Source organism: Sesamum indicum, linkage group LG13 (assembly GCF_026168435.1).
Source record: "Sesamum indicum cultivar Baizhima isolate 11 linkage group LG13, ASM2616843v1, whole genome shotgun sequence".
Taxonomy (NCBI): domain Eukaryota; kingdom Viridiplantae; phylum Streptophyta; class Magnoliopsida; order Lamiales; family Pedaliaceae; genus Sesamum; species Sesamum indicum.
The window spans coordinates 14955134-14972292 of record NC_142669.1 but is presented as its reverse complement, the minus strand read 5'-3'; the positions used below and the strand labels follow the sequence as shown (position 1 = coordinate 14972292).

At 35.5% G+C, this 17159-nt stretch overlaps 2 protein-coding genes across 4 annotated transcripts; both read right to left on the bottom strand.

The window, feature by feature from the left end:
• Window positions 1–4229: 4229 nt before the first annotated feature.
• Window positions 4230–6585, bottom strand: LOC105176158 (small ribosomal subunit protein eS7). Its single transcript, XM_088877361.1, has 6 exons — window positions 6427–6585; window positions 5495–5576; window positions 5341–5414; window positions 5141–5264; window positions 4705–4887; window positions 4230–4619 (listed from the first exon to the last, which is right to left on the bottom strand). The coding sequence occupies exons 2-6, from the start codon at window positions 5567–5569 to the stop codon at window positions 4500–4502; spliced, it is 576 nt and encodes a 191-aa protein (XP_088733487.1). The 5' UTR covers window positions 5570–5576; window positions 6427–6585; the 3' UTR covers window positions 4230–4499.
• A 1469-nt stretch (window positions 6586–8054) lies between these two features.
• LOC105176159 (T-complex protein 1 subunit zeta 1) lies at window positions 8055–14743 on the bottom strand. 3 transcript variants are annotated; one of them, XM_088877044.1, is made up of 17 exons: window positions 14586–14743; window positions 14276–14382; window positions 14022–14170; window positions 13879–13942; window positions 12969–13104; window positions 12194–12345; window positions 12058–12105; window positions 11811–11903; window positions 11343–11449; window positions 11135–11249; window positions 10952–11038; window positions 10098–10302; window positions 9806–9900; window positions 9239–9307; window positions 8950–9057; window positions 8696–8814; window positions 8055–8503 (listed from the first exon to the last, which is right to left on the bottom strand). In XM_088877044.1, the coding sequence occupies exons 3-17, from the start codon at window positions 14153–14155 to the stop codon at window positions 8428–8430; spliced, it is 1608 nt and encodes a 535-aa protein (XP_088733170.1). In that variant the 5' UTR covers window positions 14156–14170; window positions 14276–14382; window positions 14586–14743; the 3' UTR covers window positions 8055–8427. The 3 variants fall into 3 exon arrangements, with proteins under 3 accessions (XP_088733170.1, XP_088733171.1, XP_088733172.1); XM_088877045.1 differs by having other exon boundaries at window positions 14310–14382; XM_088877046.1 differs by lacking the exon at window positions 14276–14382 and having other exon boundaries at window positions 14586–14721.
• Window positions 14744–17159: the final 2416 nt, after the last annotated feature.

Here is a 17159-nt window from a genome sequence, read left to right as displayed (position 1 = left end):
CTGGTTGCCGCCAATACTCTCGTTCTATCATTATGTTCACTTTCAATGGCAGTAATTCCATATGTAATCAAACTTCAGCATCGACGAGCCACTCTGGCTAGTTTATTCACAAATTGGCTGCTGTTTGTTTGTGCTTCTATGTGCAATTTGCATTTTGCAGTCTTCTACAGAAACAGCAGGAATAAAGAACGGCAAAGAGCAGTCTTGAAAATTTGAAGTTTGGCATCCATTACTTCTGGGTGAGTTTAATAAATTGAATAAATATGAAATAATAGAATGTAAACATTATGAAACATGAATAATTAGGGAAAAAAATATTATATTAACAAAAAATATTATCCAATTATAAAGTTGAAAAAAATAAAATAAAATTTAATCTAAACCCTCTTCATCACGATGTCTATATTACCCGCTTTTGGGGCAGAGGGTCTGTCGGAGGCTGTGCTGGGGTGCTATTGGAGGGGGACAGCTATGACGGTCCCGACGTTGAGGAGTTGGCCCACATTTCCCTCATCATAGCCATTATGTCGACCATCATTGTCTCCAGCCGGCCGATGCAATCCTCCATGGTTAGGTTTGATTGTGGTGGTGCCCGTGAAGGTGGCGATGGTGATTTGTAGGTCTGATTGAAGACGTGGACCTCAGAACCAAGGCCGAATACACGGCTCTTGTTCTTGCCCCCAACTGCGGCCAGCCACAACTGCTGCTCGATCATCGCCACTGAAGCCTTCGATTCGGTTGGGATATCATGGTCTTCGACCGTGGGCTGAAGTTGATGATCCTCAATTAGCTTTTGGAATGTCTCCTGTAAAACAAATAAAATTGTTAGAACTTTACCCCAAAATTATTTTAAAAAAAATAGAATTACTAAAGTATGTATCGCCACCTCAGTTGTCGTCGACCTTCTTTTTGTAGCATCTGGAGAACAGTTCCATCTGCTTGGGCGGCCAGCCGACTGCCTCTTGTAGAAGAATAAAACAATTAGCCTAATATTTATAAAATAATGATAAACCTTAAAAATAATATAATTTTTACTTACCATCTTCTTATGCAAGCCGACAGAGGAAGATCCCCCAGAGTACGTAGTAGAGGATGCCACGGGGTTCACCATTCGGTTTGCCTTATTTTTTTTTTAACTCCTTCTAGAAGTCCGTGCTGGCCCTGTATGCCTGGATTTGGAGCCATACATCGTTGGTCAACCAAAGTGGCTTGACCAGCTTCCTGTTGGCAACGACGAACCTTTTTCGGATGTATTTGCAAATCCATATGTGGAAGACCCGAAAATGGACGCATTGTCACAGTCCCACCAGTAGATATCTACAAAATATCAAATTAAAAAGCAATAGTGAAATTCATTAAACAATTTTGATTAATTAATTGACAAATAAAGAGTTAAATTACCTTAGCAAAATAACTTCAAATATCAACAAAAATTCGAAAGAGATTGACAAACGAGAGTATAAAAATATTCGTGGAAGTGTGAGAGATCAAGAAAATCCAAGAGAGATTGAGAAAATAAAAAGAGTATAACAAGAATGGAAGAAGATTGTGAGATTAAATAGAAAGAGATGAACATATATGTAAAAATATTTGGAACAGTTCCTGACACATATAAATAGCCGTTAATGTGCAATCTGTAACGGTCTTAGGATTACATATAAGAACAGTTTTGCATCAGTTAAATTATAGGTATTGTTCTATCTTAGGAGCGATTTTAGTAATACTATTTTAATAATACATTATAAATAAATTATAGGTTGATTTTGAATATATTAAAACTTGAAGGAAATAAATTTGAGTTTTTTAAAATATTTGAGGTCAAATTATATAAATTAAGAAATTAGGGGATATAATTGATTTTTTTATAAAAAATTAAATAAAATAAAAAAATCAAATCGAATTAGGGGGCAGCAGCACGTGTTATGCATTAACCAAAATTAATTAACACACACCCAATTATTTCGAATTTGTCTCTGTTGTTTCAAATAGGTAAGTAATAATATTTTAAAATTTTATAAATTAATGTATGTATTTATATCAAGTGGTCAGTAAATTTATTAGATGTAATTTTTACTATTCAATTTAATGTTTAATAGAAAAATATAAAGGTTTGATTATTTATGAATTAATTTGGTTAGATATTCAATTTAACTCGGAGATATTATACCCAAATTATTAAACTATTTAATCTATTAGATTGAATCATTGTTATAATTAATTTATTCAACTTAGCTGAATTTATTAATCAAATACTTAATTTTATGTGTAGGTGTTTAACTAATTGCTATAGTAGTGAGCAATCGATGAAAAATCAATAAAAATATTCAAAAATTATATTTGAAAAATATTACGTTTATTAAAAAAATATACGAAATTTTCGAGATAATTTAGTGCATGAATGTTATCAAGAACATAGCCATAAAAATATAAGGGGTTTGAAAATATATTTTTATGGGCTAATTGAAAATTTGTATATTGCTAAAGTTGATGAAGCTGAAATCACTGGAGGACTTAGTCTTGCAGAGTAACTGGAAGTGCTAGTCTTCTTTATTAAGCGCAAATACGTTTTTAACTATTTGCACAGCATAGTAGCAGAGCTATAAACTCTGATACTGCTGCATTTCCTTTTCCCTTTTTGAACCTTGAATCAAGAACGCAACTCTTGATGGGTCTCGGTGATGCTTATGACCAGAACAAACTGCTTTAAATCAGGGGCACCGGTCGTTTATTTTCAATGGGAGGTGAAAATTTTCCGCACGGTGGATTTGCTCTTTGAGGAAATTATTGGATTGAGATTTAGTGGATCAGTGGGCTTCAATGGAGATTCGATCGAGCACAATTCATTTACTATGCCTTCTATTCGATTAGGTTGGAGAGTTGGATAGAGTTGTGGCAGAGGGTTAGCTTTCACACCAAATTGTTCAAAGGAAATTTTATAAAGAAAGAAAGCAACTTTTTTTTTTTTTTCTAAAACTACAATATATGTTCATAATATGATGCTTCAAATATGAATTTAAGTTTGAGGACACATGTTATTAAACTTTTCTTTATATTTTAAAAAGAAAAAAATGTTCAAATTAACACACATCTTGCGGCCCAAAGTTAGTTATTGTTGACTTGTCACATAATTTATGGGATAGCTATAGTTTCCTTTTATAAAATATAGTATAATTATAAATATCTTCTCATTAAAAGATGTAAAAATTACTGTTTTATCTTTTTTTTTTTTGGAAAAAAAATATAAAAGATCTGAAGGTGAATAAAGTAACACATCTTAGTCCACAAAAAATATTTTTTAAAAAATTAAAAAATATATTAAGTTACACTTAAGAAGGACATTATAGTCAAATCACAGTAAAAGTTCAATAATAGTCTAACGGGCACTAATAAAATTGGCTCGTTATTAAAGGGACATCAAAATAATATAAATATTTTTAATTTTTTAAACAGTGAAAATGTAATTTAAGTATGTCATACCGTCAAGAAAATAATTGTAATTTATCCTAATAAATAATATAAATAGATAATACAGATATTATTGTTCAAGTGGGCCACCAACACATTTCTGATTTCACTTTACTCGATCATCTTTCAGATACACTGTAATAATTCCTTTATCTTTCAAATTCGTCTCAACATGATCTCTCTGATTGCTGTCCACAGAATTTAAAATAAAATGAATAAAATATTTCACTAATAAAGGGTTAAAGTAAATACAATTATGCACTCCATAATCTGTCAGTAATTAAAATTATCATGTTTTTCAAATAATTTATTGCTTTTATAACTAAGAAAACAAGAATAATAATAAAACAGTTATTAATCATCCTAGGTACTAAAATAATAATTGACGTTTTTGAAAAACGAGGAATTATTTTATTGCATCTGAAAGATAAAGAATTAAAGTAAAAAGCAGAAAAATAACGAACAAATTTTTTTTAAAAAAAAAAAGGGGGGGGGGGGGGGGGGGGGCTATCATACACCTGTTTTCATTTGTTACACAAGCACATAGAAAAGATTGATGCCAATTTCGGTACCTTGATCGAAAGCCCATCACATTCCTCCTTATGACAGATAACTTTAAACCAATCCTCCACTTGTTCTGATATAAATGGATCAAGGAAGAAAAGGCAGTGAATACTATAACTTCATTCATATGTTCTTCAAAAATTATATGGAGATGAGTGCATAATCTTGAAAAAGAAAAAACGAAAGAAAGCCCTACCAAGAAGAGGAAAAACACATGAATTCTTATCTAACCATAATCCACTGGAAACAATTCAGAGAAGTAGCAAAGACCAAATGCAAATAACTGAAACTTCACCAAAGTAAAATGAACAACATTATAACTAAAACAAAGTTTTTAACAATTTCTGCAAAAAGGAGCGGGAGTCGCCTAAGCATCCGAATTCTCTTCGTCAAAACTTCAAATAGCCCATACTAGAATGTATATCTTTTAATTAAATAAGAGACGGGAGCCATGCTAGAATAGTAGACTTTTAGGACTCTGTTATTGGGAATTCAAAGACTACATCTTTTCCTGAAAGCTTCCTGTAGACTCCGGCAAATGTCTCCAACTTATTCTCGGTATCATTCTTTGCCTTGGGATCCAAGAAAACCTGCAATTGTAGAATACTAGGTCACAACATCATTGGTAGACACATCAGAAAAGACTTGAAATAAAATCAAGCAAGCAGCAATCACCTTCATAATCTTTGATCCATCAAGTCTGTATCTGACACGTTTTCCAACAATCTCGGCAGGATAAACTATATCCTCAAGCATGGCCTCATGCACAGCAGTGAGAGTACGGGTTCGAGGCCTTTGGACAGCAGAACCCTTCTTTGGTGGCCGTACTATCCTCCGGGTAGCAATAAGAACAACTTCCTATATGTTCCAAGGAAAAAATAATCAACATGAGTGGAGGCAAACATCCAAATAAAATTGGAACATTTCAATTAAAGTGAATCTGAGTTGACCATGAGAAAAAAGGTGAAAACAAGAACATGACTTGAAGGCCAAAAGTTAAGATAGAACAGCTGCAAAATAACAAATAAAATTCACGTCCATACTTTCCTGGTAACATTTGTAACCATTGTTCCATAATTTTGAAGAAAAATCAACATTAATCTAGGATTACCTTTCCACTGAACTTCTTCTCAAGCTCTCTCACCAATCTAGGATGAATTTTGCGGAAAGCCTTCCTCAACCTATAAGGTACATGGATCACAACAGCCTTCTTGCTTCCAGATACATCAATCTGCCTGCATAATTCAACAGATTGATTATAATCATGCTCCCCCCAAGGAGGAAAGCCAAATATAACCAATAAACACCTACAAGGCAGAGTTGATATAGAGGTCTTTCAAGTCGCTCTTAATCTCTTGATTTGTGTTTTCCAGATCAAACAAAGCCTGCAGACATATCAAACATTTATACAACTTCCAACACTGCAGCATTAAGCAACAGGTCAACAGCATCAGTCAGGTAATACCTGAGCAACACTCTCCTCAAACTCAGACGGTTCAGCATCCTTGTCCTTGTGAATCTTTTGCAACGCGGTATACATCTTGCAACTGCGAGGACAAAGATATGCAATCACAAAATCAACTCCATGCAAAATATCAAATTGTATGGTTCAAATAGCAGAACTTGGTAATCATAGATAACATGAGCCCAATGGAAACAAAAGAAGAAAATACTTTCATCTGTTTCATTCACAGAAACTAACAAATAAAGTTACCACTCCATAGATTCCACATCAATAAAATCACATCTCCCTTTTCCGACACAAGAAGTTACATTCACCGCTATTGGTGGTTAAGATAAGTTTTGTTGAACTTTACTAGCCGTTTGAGCTACTCCTGGACGCCCACCAGAAAGTCAGCTCATCTTCCCAAATTAGCCAAGTTTTTTATCGAGACATACTCATGTGTCCTTCAGCCAAAAATTAGTCAATAAACAGCTCAGCATCCCAAGCTTCTTGACGTCGGAATAGCTATTGAAGTTTAAACAAAAAAAAAAAGAAGGAAAGACGGAAGCACTATTATCCTATCTGAGCCGTAGTTTCACACATAGTCATGGTGTAAGATTCCTATCCCGTAGCAATGAAGGCCAACATTTATCACAAAAAATCTAATTACTACCCGCAACATACCCGTACACATAAATATATACCAAAAGATGCAATAGACACAGACACAAATAAAATTCGATAATGAAGCGTCAAAAATACAATACAAAATCAGTACCAAGTCGTTCCCAAATAATAAAGTAACACCAAAGCAAGAACCACATCAACTCCAGTTCAAATTTCTCATGAATGGGCCATTATTAACTCAAATTCACTGATTTTTCATAACTTGACAACGAAAACAAAGCAAACCCAGATGAAAAGAATTCGAGATACGATGTGAGAAAGAGTACCTTGATGGGAGAGAAACGAATGGAATCTAGCTGTGCGGACAAGAGCAACCACAGCTTCGGCGCCGGAGGGCACTACCTGAATATGCAGGGGTTGCAAGAGAGTGAGAATAAGTTGGGCGGAAAAGCGAGGGTTTTATTGCTTGCTACCAGGAAAACCCTAGCTCAATCACGGCTGAGATGAAGAGATTGTTATGTGAAAAGATCTGGACCGTCAAACAAAGGATTAATTGGGCGACCCGACTTCGCAACCCGAAGTGCTGGATTGGTGGTGCGGATCGGGTGTTCGGTTCGGATATCTGGTATGGGCTTACAGAAAAAGCCCAACATAAATGTTAATGGGTCGGGTCACTAAATGAACTCCCATATTCATTTAGCCCATCATAATTCACAATCAGGACCACTTTTTTCAAAAGCCCATTTACATTAATGACAGATGAAGATACATTAGTTTTTATTTTTAATTTTTGAGGGAAACAATTTAATTACTTTTAAATTTACAAGTTTTAACTAAAATAATTTAATTAATTTAAAAAATTACTCTCAACTAATTTACAAGTTTTAACTAAATTAATTTATATTAATTTCAACTAATTTAGTTTCAATTAGTGAGTTTAGGTATTACGGGGTAGGAGTGGTAAAAATTTTTTCCAAAAACCACCCAAACTACCCGAATAAAATTGAATTGAATTATTTATTATAATTTATTAAATAAATCATAATTTTAAATTTATACTAAAACCGCACTAGCATTTAGGCCCTATTTATTTTGTAATATGGGTAGGATTTTTTTTCAATTGATTTTGGTGATTTCTAGAGAAGTATGTTTTTTCCCCCTTCAAATGATACTTTCTTTGTGTATTTATTATCTACGTTTGTTGCTTGTAATTTGTACAAGCATGGGAGAAAGGAAGAAGCAAGGAGAAAAGTGAATACGTCCAAGAGGAGGGAGAGAGAGGGAGAGAGAGAGAGAGAGAGGGAGATGAATAGCATGGATTTAATGTAAGCTATTGTTTCACCACTAACTAATAAGACGGAAGCTACTTCTGGAACGGATCCCTCCTTTTCCTCCTCAGCCTATCGGATATCAGTAGCCGTTTTTAGCTTTTGTTTCCCTTCTAAGGCCAAATTCTTACACGTTATTCACATCCGAGTTGCATGTGTTGAGCATGCTGCCAGCATCTGTCTTAAGGTAGGACCAAACTCTCCGCAATTTACATTTATATCAATCAATTATAAAATTATGAATTCCCTTCCGCTAAAATTCAATTATTTGGAAATCGGTTCTTACGTAATTAGTTATACAACGAGGAGGCCGAATTGCATCTTATAGACGTCTAAGCAAGAAGGGCCACTATTGACAGATCTGAAAGTAATTATTTCAAATAACAAGTGATTGAAATTTACAAGATGTTGTAAATCATTCGAGTCTTGATTTAATAAGTACAAACAATGCCTGGATTGTTCAAGTTCTATATAGCAAAACACTGTAAAGATGCATTGCTTGTTGGGACAGTTTTTTTCTGAAATCTTAAACACAAACGTTTGTTTAACTTGTGCAAAATATTCAGAGGTGGCTCCCAAGTGAATTTGATGGCCGTCTTCCAACAAAAGATATAAGAGAGAACAGATAAAGAGGAAACACTAACAAATCATTTTCTGAACCAAATGTCTTTGGAACCAAGTCTAACTGTACAACATTGATCGTATAGTAAACAGTTAAAAAGATGGTGAATTTCACTGCGGCGAAACAATTCATATCTGATCACCATAATCAGGTATCCTAGCTTCAAACAACTTACGCAGGTTCTGCAATTGCATCATACTGAAAATAATTTCAAGCAAAGTACACAACCAGCAAACATTCAAGAGCTAAATCAAAATTTGTGGGGCACAATGATTGTCTAGATCTTAGGCAAATCATTACGAACCATGACCCTCCCTCCTCACCAAATTTACCATCTTAGAGAAAACTAGAGCACAAGTGAAAAGTGGGCCAGCAGACTAATTTGGTTTCCGCATATTACGACCAGCACGAATAACCTCATCCACAAGTAGCAGCTGAGATGCAATCACAGGGCTGCACAAGAGAGAATGATTCTTCTCAGGAAACAGGGGATGACAGTGAAATTAACGAGCTCAATGAAAGCTACACGACAATGGCAAATATTCTGATTCTCTCAAGGAGAAATGGGTTATCGACTATTTTGGGGGAGAAAATGTCTAAAGCACATGTATTAGAGCATGCAAAACAGTAAGACCTCGGACATACCCCGAGTTTATGATCTGACGCTTGACAGAGTAATTGTCAAAGATGCCCTCCATTTGAGGGTCAATAGGTTCTCCAGTGTGTAGATTAAGCCCAACCACATTCCCCTTGTCATGCTCTCCCTGAAATGAACAACTCAATTTTATATGACATGCTAATGATGAATTATATTGATCAGTCTTGCACAACATGATAATGATGAATATTATCAATCTGGTCCCTTGAAATATGGTACTTGGATATAATATATAAATTACCGCAAGTTCAATAATCACGTCCTGAGTGTCAAGGCCGGAGTTTTCAGCAAGTATCTTTGGGACCACAAGAAGGGCATCAGCAAAAGCCTCTACACCAAGTTGAGCACGCTATTGGAAGTTCACCAACATCAGACCAAATCCAAGAGAATAAAATGAATGTTTATAATATCCTACTCTAATGCACAGTCCTCAACCCGAAGAGGAACATAAACAAGCATTCTAAGAAAGTTCCAAGTAGAATAATGTGCAATCACAGAGATCCACATAGACAGAGAGAGAACATACAGACCCCTTGAACAGTTTTCTTCACTTCATTAACCAGGTATTGTCTGGCTGCCACCTCAAAAGCCCCTGCACCCTGTGATTTGCAGAAATGAACTCACTGAGTGAAAGAGACTCAAGTCAACAGCTATATCCTTAAGATCTACATGATATCAATAATTTAACCTGTTGTCAGGTTTCCATTCATAAGATACAAAAGCAAAGATATAAACAGACATGATGCCACCGCAAATTAAAAGGCTATATTCGACTAAATGGAAGTTCAACAAAACATAGGCTGACTCTGGTTTTCTTCATACATTCAAAAAAATGGAGATCCTCAAATTCAGATTATCCTTGCATTCTGAGAACGGTGAGGATATACAAGTTACACAAGCAAAACAGATATTTTGCTCGCACATGCATGAATCAACATTTCAAACACATTAAGGGCACAGGAAACCTGTTAAATACTTAAATTATGTCAACTCACTAACTGAACTTCAGCATTCACTTGTCAACTAGTAAGATTATTGAATAGAACAACAGAAATAACTGAAAAATCACAAAAAACTAGAAATATGTAATAACTCACAAGTACAACAGCTTCATCTTCAATGGTATTCTTCACAGCCCTCAAACCATCACGAACTGCATCCTTAATCTGAGCAATGGTGTGATCATTTGGTCCTGCAAAAAACTTATAGGTTGCATTACTGGAACAAAATCAGTCAATCAAATACCACTAACCAGATTGTTGGATGATAGAACCATAACAGCACAAACAACACCAAGAGGACAAAGTATACTGTCAGAAAACAGGAATAATCATCTGGAGATACACAAGTGGTAACTGATAAAGCACTTAGGTGAGCAAATAAAAGTACCTTTAATGAGGATTGTACATGAGTGAGGATTTTTTACATTTTCCACAAATGTATACTTCTCTTCTCCAAGTACATGCTCGTAGACCAGTCCGGCCCAACCAAGGCACTCTGGCGTAAGGTCGTCAACTGAATTGACAGCCTCTCCACCACAAGCCAAAACCAATCTCTCCATGTTTCTCCTCTTCGCCCTTCGCAGGGCAACAATCTAAAAAATATTGCAAAAATCAAAAAGAGCAAAGTAGAAATAGATCCCACACAATCATAAAACAACATATGAATATAAATCCAGCAATGCAGATAACAGTAATAACAAAATTCTAAGAGATGGTAAAAATACAGATTCCAGTGAAAAAAGAATATCAAGAAAATCAAAATTCCCCAATACTTTTAAATGATTTAACAGAGAACCAGATGACCTTTCAACTGTATTAAAGACACCCAATATGATGTTATTCCACGAGCATAACCAAATCACATTCATGATATAACAAACTAGTAAACTCCATTGCTACATGAAGTCAGGGAGATCTGTAGTGACATTAGCAGTACAAAGTTCTCCTTTCAAAGATGCCATTTGGCAAGACCCATTTTCCTCTTTCTTCCTTGTTTGGGGGGTTTGGTAGGTGGGGGGTGGCACTGTTAATAAAACTAATGAACAGACAGATCAATTCAATTGAACTAAGTATCAGGAATAATGGTTGCAGAAATGAATATGAAGCACTAGAGTACGTTAACTCAAAGTGCCACCACAACCAGATTCCACTAAAATAGAGCACAGTATATCAGTATAATATTTAATGCAGTATGTGAAAAGTGTCCCAATGACGGGGTCTATAAAAGTAATGGCAACTTACTCCAGCTCGTGCAAGAAGATCCAATGATGGAGGATCAATTCCTTTCTGATTAATAACAACAAAATTGTTTTCATTGCCAGCACACACCTGGAAATAACCTTAAGTATTATTATCTTTGAAATAACCTTAAGTATTATTAACGCTGCCATTAAGAATGCTTCATAGCGCCCTCAAACCCACTACCTTGTTCTTTAAATCAATAATCTTCTGCACTTTCTCATCAACAGACCTCCTCTCTGCTGCAACCATTGCTTCTCTCTGTTCTGCATTTGAGTAAAAAAATCCTGCATTTATTTCACTGGCCAAAATAAAGTCAGTCCTACAGCTCAGACATATTAAGAGTACAGAAGTAATCAACCACAAGTTAGTAGAAAATTTCAGAAAACGATACCTCTTCTCATACTCCAGTGATACATTACAAGTCAAAATATAACAATTCTCTGCTCGACGTTTCATATCCGGATGCCTTGAACCATGGTCAAGAACAAGACCCTCAACCTAGAAACAGCAGCAAGAAGATGAGTATGTATGCCTAAGACACAGAGATTCATACATCATTAGGCAACACCACAAGTGCACATGATCCAGCAGGTAGACATGCATGTCAATGCCCAAAACCCAGCATATTACCAGGAAAATCCTCAAGGACCACATGTTTTCTTAGGATAAGAAACAAGAATTCCTGATAGATAGGACACGCAAACTACAGAAGTAATTTCTCTAATACAACCACATCTCAAATTTCAGCATTTGATCAACCACTGTTAATTAGGTAAATCCAAAAGTAAACACACAAAAGGAATCTAGTGAATGGAAACTTCAGGATCTAATCAGAGCTCCAGTTATGAAATTAACATACCAGACGAGTGTCCACATCAAACTTGTGGCGCATGTGCATTATCTCAACCATGAAAAGATCTATAGGCTCCTCAGGCTTGCGAATGCAGAGCACCTGCAGCAGCAAAAAAATGATGCTTTGAAACAAAAAGAAACTGATAATTTTACATCTGAATAAAGAAGATTTATAAGTAACGTAATGCCAAATATAAGTCCACCTCTGATACTAAAACATGGAAGAAATTATGACCAAGAATTAAAGCACTTACAGAATTTACTACAATGTCAGTTAGTTGATCTGCCAAGGCCTCATATAGCTGAATATGAAGAAAGAGGGATGTAACATGTAAGAACACAATCAAAGAGTCCCAAATGTAACTCAGAAATGTAGCGGCTGAAGCAAACCTTTGTCCTTAATGTTGTTCTTGCTACCATCTTCAGTATCTCTTTATCGGGTTCATCACCCATCACCACAGGAGTCTTGAACTTCTCAAGAAATTGAAGTGTTGCTCTTTTAGCTATTTCAAATCCATCAACTAGAACACGTGGATGCATTCCTGCAAGACAATTACTTAAGTTTCAAAGCCACCAAAACTCACAAAAAAATATGCAATTGAACAATTTGAAAGAGATCCCCTAAAACTTCTATGATTAAAAGATAAGTCGACATCAACGAACAAAAAATTTTAAGGACTACAGTAAGGACTTAAATGTAAGGCATATGGAGTTACCACATACCCACATCAACACATACACCCCAGGGAAAAGGGAAGGACACCTAACATCATAACTAAATTAAAGGCCTTCATCACCAGCCTCACATCATTCAAGTGACCTGTAATCTTATTTCTTGGTGTCAAATAATGTCTTGATCTCCTTACTCTTACACGCAACGGGAAGTGGTTGTTAGGCAAGGGAATGTGATACTTTACTATTGTTTCACTGCAATACGCAGCACGAGGTACAAGGAAGAATAAGACGCACCTGGATGACCTAACCTAAAATCTATGGGTATATACTTCTAGAGTTCCTTATATTAATCAGCATAGGCACAGAATGATACCGCTATTACTTTCTGTTTTTTTGGGGAGAGATTGTGGAGTTGCTTAAGCACATCATAACAAAGAATGCTCGATGATACACCAATACAGATCTTTCAAAGAAAGCAAAGTTGGCTAACCTTCGTCTATATACCGCTCAGATTGCTTCATGAGCTCACCAATAAAGATGACAGTAGAAGTAGTACCATCTCCACTTGTATCGTCTTGAGCAACAGCAGTCCGAGCTATCATTATGGCTGTAGGGCTTTGAATTTGCTGTTATCAACCAAAAGAAACATGCTGTGAGAGGCCATACATAGACATTCTTGTCCTATTTGCAACTTCGAATTTGTGTTTAAATACACATTAAATCCAATTTTCTAACCCTTCTAAATGATAAACACACAACACAGAAAGCAAATCAAGCAGACCTCATGCAAAAAGATTAAACAGAATAGTTCCTGTTGCAGTTGATTCCAGAAACCTACCAGTTTCCTGGTCACCTAGTTCAACCATTATTTCTTAACTACATTCATTTGAATATATAAAAGGCCATAGTTCTCTTGCAGTATCTTGGAGCCAATCCAAGTCTGGTCTGCCTCCTCCACCTTAATACTAATAGAAAACAATATGCTCCTGCCTGACATCCCATTGCAATCAAAAATCTCAACTCAGAACAAACTTAAAAACAACCACTAGAAGTTTGGTAAACAATACTAACACAACATGCTCTGCAATAAAATTTCCTTTAACCACAACCATATGCTAACCATACCAGTTGATACTGCAAATCTTACAAATAATATGTGGGCAACACATTCTTTTTCACCACTTTCTCTTGCTAACAACAAACAACCCCGGATGGTACTACACACATTTCAGTGCAAAAACATATAAAATGCAGACACTGATGCAGATGCAACCAATCATCAATAATATGAAAGGTAAATAAAAAGCGCCCATTTTATTAACAAATAATTTGAGGTGCAGTGTCAAAATACCCAAAACAAAAATTACAAAAAAATAAAGGAAAAAGAAGGAAACAGAAACCATCTCTTTCAAAAGCGTGTTGCCATCCTTGGTGAGTTTGATATCACCAGCTCCACCGACAAGCCTGGCAAGCAATCCGAAAGCAAACTAATCAACACAAATCCAAAAAACAAAATCATAAATATAAAAAATAAAAAATATACATCTTAATAGTGCCCTTGGGGCCGAGATTAGTTTTAAGCACATCCTGGAGGCCCTTGGCCGCATTGATATTCATGTGAAGCGCATGCGACTTGTTCAGCACCTCAGCGTTTGGGTTCAACACCTTAAGCGACATCCTTCCACACTACTCCTGTTCTCCACAGCCGAAACACACAATTAAACACTTCGAGAACATGCAGTTAATACAATTGCACTGTGTAATGCGAATTAACAAAGAAAGGGAGAGTAATGATACCAAAATGTAGAGCTAGATCGGGGGTTTTGAATACCGTTTGAAGCGAGAGAAAGAGGGGGAGAGAGAGAGAATGAAGAGTAGGGCACAGAGGGTTTCTTGAGGGCTTTCTGGAGAGGGAAAGGCACATTATTAGTACCAAGTCGTTCTCAAATAACAAAGTAACACCAAAGCAAGAACCACATCAACTCCAGTTCAAATTTCTCATCAATGGGCCATTATTAACTCAAATCACTGATTTTTCATAACTTCACAACGAAAACAAAGCAAACCCAGATGAAGACAATTCGAGATACGATGTGAGAAAGAGTACCTTGATGGGAGAGATTCGAAGGGAACTGAGCTGTGAGGACAAGAGCAAGAGGGCACTACCTGAATATGCAGGGGTTGCACGAGAGTGAGAATAAGATGAGCGGAAAAGCCAGGGTTTTATTGCTTGCTACTAGGAAAACCGTAGCTCAATCACGGCTGAGATGAAGAGATTGTAATGTGAAAAGATCTGGACCGTCAAACAAAGGACTAATTGGGTGACCCGACTTCGCAACCCGAAGTGCTGGATTGGTGGTGCGGTTCGGGTTTTCACTCTGAAGGTGTCGTCGCTCCCAAACAGGTCTTTCTTACCCTCTTTATTGCTACATTTGTCATGATTTTTATTTTTTTCATTCTTTTCTTTCATATTAGTTTCTTCTATCTCTCTTTCTATTTGTTTTTACAGATCCTCTTCATCAATGCACTCTCCTATTTTTTGAGTATTCATCTCATCATTTCTCAAATCATAGTCACTATTTTCAAAGGATTCCGATTCTTTTAAATGTTCACCTTCTTCAATTAACCCACCCTCCTGAGGTTGTGTACTATATTCACCAACCTAACTACCCATAACATTTCCATCAACTTCAACATATATATCGATTTCTTTTTTAGGAGCAATACCAATACACACATCAAACAAAACATCATCATGATTTACTTTGTAATACACATCTTCAACCTTTGTGAAATATATCCTATTACCAAAATAGCCCACCTCATTAGCCATTTCACCCAGTTTTGAAATAGACATTTCATAAACATTCTCATAATCAAATTTGTACATTATATTATTCCAAAAATATAATGTAATGGTTGCTAAAATAGTGTCATTATTATCTAAAAGAAAACCGAACAAGTCAAAACAGAATAAGTTAAAAAAAAGAAAACATAATTTCAGCAGACAGCACAATTACACATAATTTTTGTGATATGCATGTGCATCAAGTATAAATTTTACAGCAATGCAGTGTCTATACTCTCTATCTGCATCTTGCGGATATCATTCATTAAATAAGTTTATGTATGATTCCCTCACTTTTTGATACTGAATTGTGATGAAACTTAATGCCACATTGTACATTGAGAAAAGAATTGGTCACATTCCAGGTTGGTGACTATGCTTTTTTATGGAATTGTATGCTACATCCTCAAAGTTGTTCTGAAATTCAAAATTTAATCACATCAATGTATTTATTTGCTGGGGCAATTTCAATAAACTGCTTTCGTGAACGTTGGTGGTCTGTGGTCTGTGGCAATTTCACACACTGTTCATTGTTCCATTCAAAAGAATCACAACATCCAAGTGGGACGAAAGAAGGTACTACTATTATAATTACACATAATTTTAAAAAATGAATACATTTACACGCATATGGGCAAAATAAAATATTCAGCAGATAGACAGAAAAAAGAAAAAAAAATCGTCCATTGTTGCTTTTAAGACAATAACAACACAATGGGACCATAGTGTTGGAGATTTCGAAACAAAAATACAATGGACCACTTTTATTTTTTGGGACCACAAAAAACCCTATATTTAATGCTACAAGTCAGATTTTTTTGAAAACATAGAAAACTTACCGTACGAAGGTGGAGGAAAATCGTTAAACTTAGGATCCCGAAATGGCATTGCTTCAATCGGGTTTCTTCCTCCTCAATCGACGATCAGTTGTTTGTGGGAGTTGAAAGAAGGATTTTTAGGGTTCTTTCGATTTGGGCGAATTGCGATTTGGGGGTGAATTTTTACTGCTTTGTTTTACAGCTTTCTTTTTTAACTCAGTTTTTTACATTGTTGCCACATCATTATTTTTTTTTCCACGTGTCAGGCCACGTGTGTTGTTGACTATGTAATTTTTGCCTAGTTGTCATCTTTTTTCCGCCTAAAGCCACGTCATTCGCCACGCAAGCTCCTACGTTTTTAAGTTGCGCACGTGGACGTCGGAACCCTAAAAAATCAATACTTACATGACTAAAATTGTCAGTCCTGTACTTATAGTCCCAATTATGCCACCCCCATGCTTACGGGACTAATTTTACAATTTTGCCTATATATATGACTACCCAACAAAATATATTCTGTTTGTCCACATATATATTTAATTGTCACATCTCACTATTTAATGGTAAGTATTGTTAACTACAAATTGGGAAAATCATTGCATCACTTGCAAAATTTCACATCGTTTTCCAAAGTAAAATAAATAAATAATCACACACACACACAGATGTATATATATATATATATTTGCTGCTTTTCGTTTCTTTGCTTGGTAGTAAATATTGCCGTGAATATGCTTATAAGATCAGTAATTTGTGCTTGCTTTTGTACTGAAGCTTTTATATTCCATTCTCCATGACTTAATTTTCAGAAATTTTTAAAGACGAACACAATAAAATGACCAGATGACGTAATGTTAATTTCTCCCTTGCAGTTTGCATTAATTAATATTAGTATTATAAATAACATAAATTACGGGACTCAAAATACATTTTACCCCATATATAAGTATTACTAATTAGACATCAGAATAATAAGTAAACTAAGACAATTTCCAGCTCGAAAAACTACTACATT

Coding starts and splice junctions, on each gene's coding strand:
- LOC105176158 (XM_088877361.1), bottom strand. CDS start 5,569: ATGTATACCGCGTTGCAAAAGATTCACAAGGACAAGGATGCTGAACCG. Junction 5,265..5,340: donor CTCTATATCAACTCTGCCTT/GTAGGTGTTTAT, acceptor TGAATTATGCAG/GCAGATTGATGTATCTGGAA. Junction 4,888..5,140: donor AGAAGAAGTTCAGTGGAAAG/GTAATCCTAGAT, acceptor TGGAACATATAG/GAAGTTGTTCTTATTGCTAC.
- LOC105176159 (XM_088877044.1), bottom strand. CDS start 14,155: ATGTCGCTTAAGGTGTTGAACCCAAACGCTGAGGTGCTGAACAAGTCG. Junction 11,904..12,057: donor CTGACATTGTAGTAAATTCT/GTAAGTGCTTTA, acceptor TTGCTGCTGCAG/GTGCTCTGCATTCGCAAGCC. Junction 8,815..8,949: donor ACGTGATTATTGAACTTGCG/GTAATTTATATA, acceptor TGTTCATTTCAG/GGAGAGCATGACAAGGGGAA.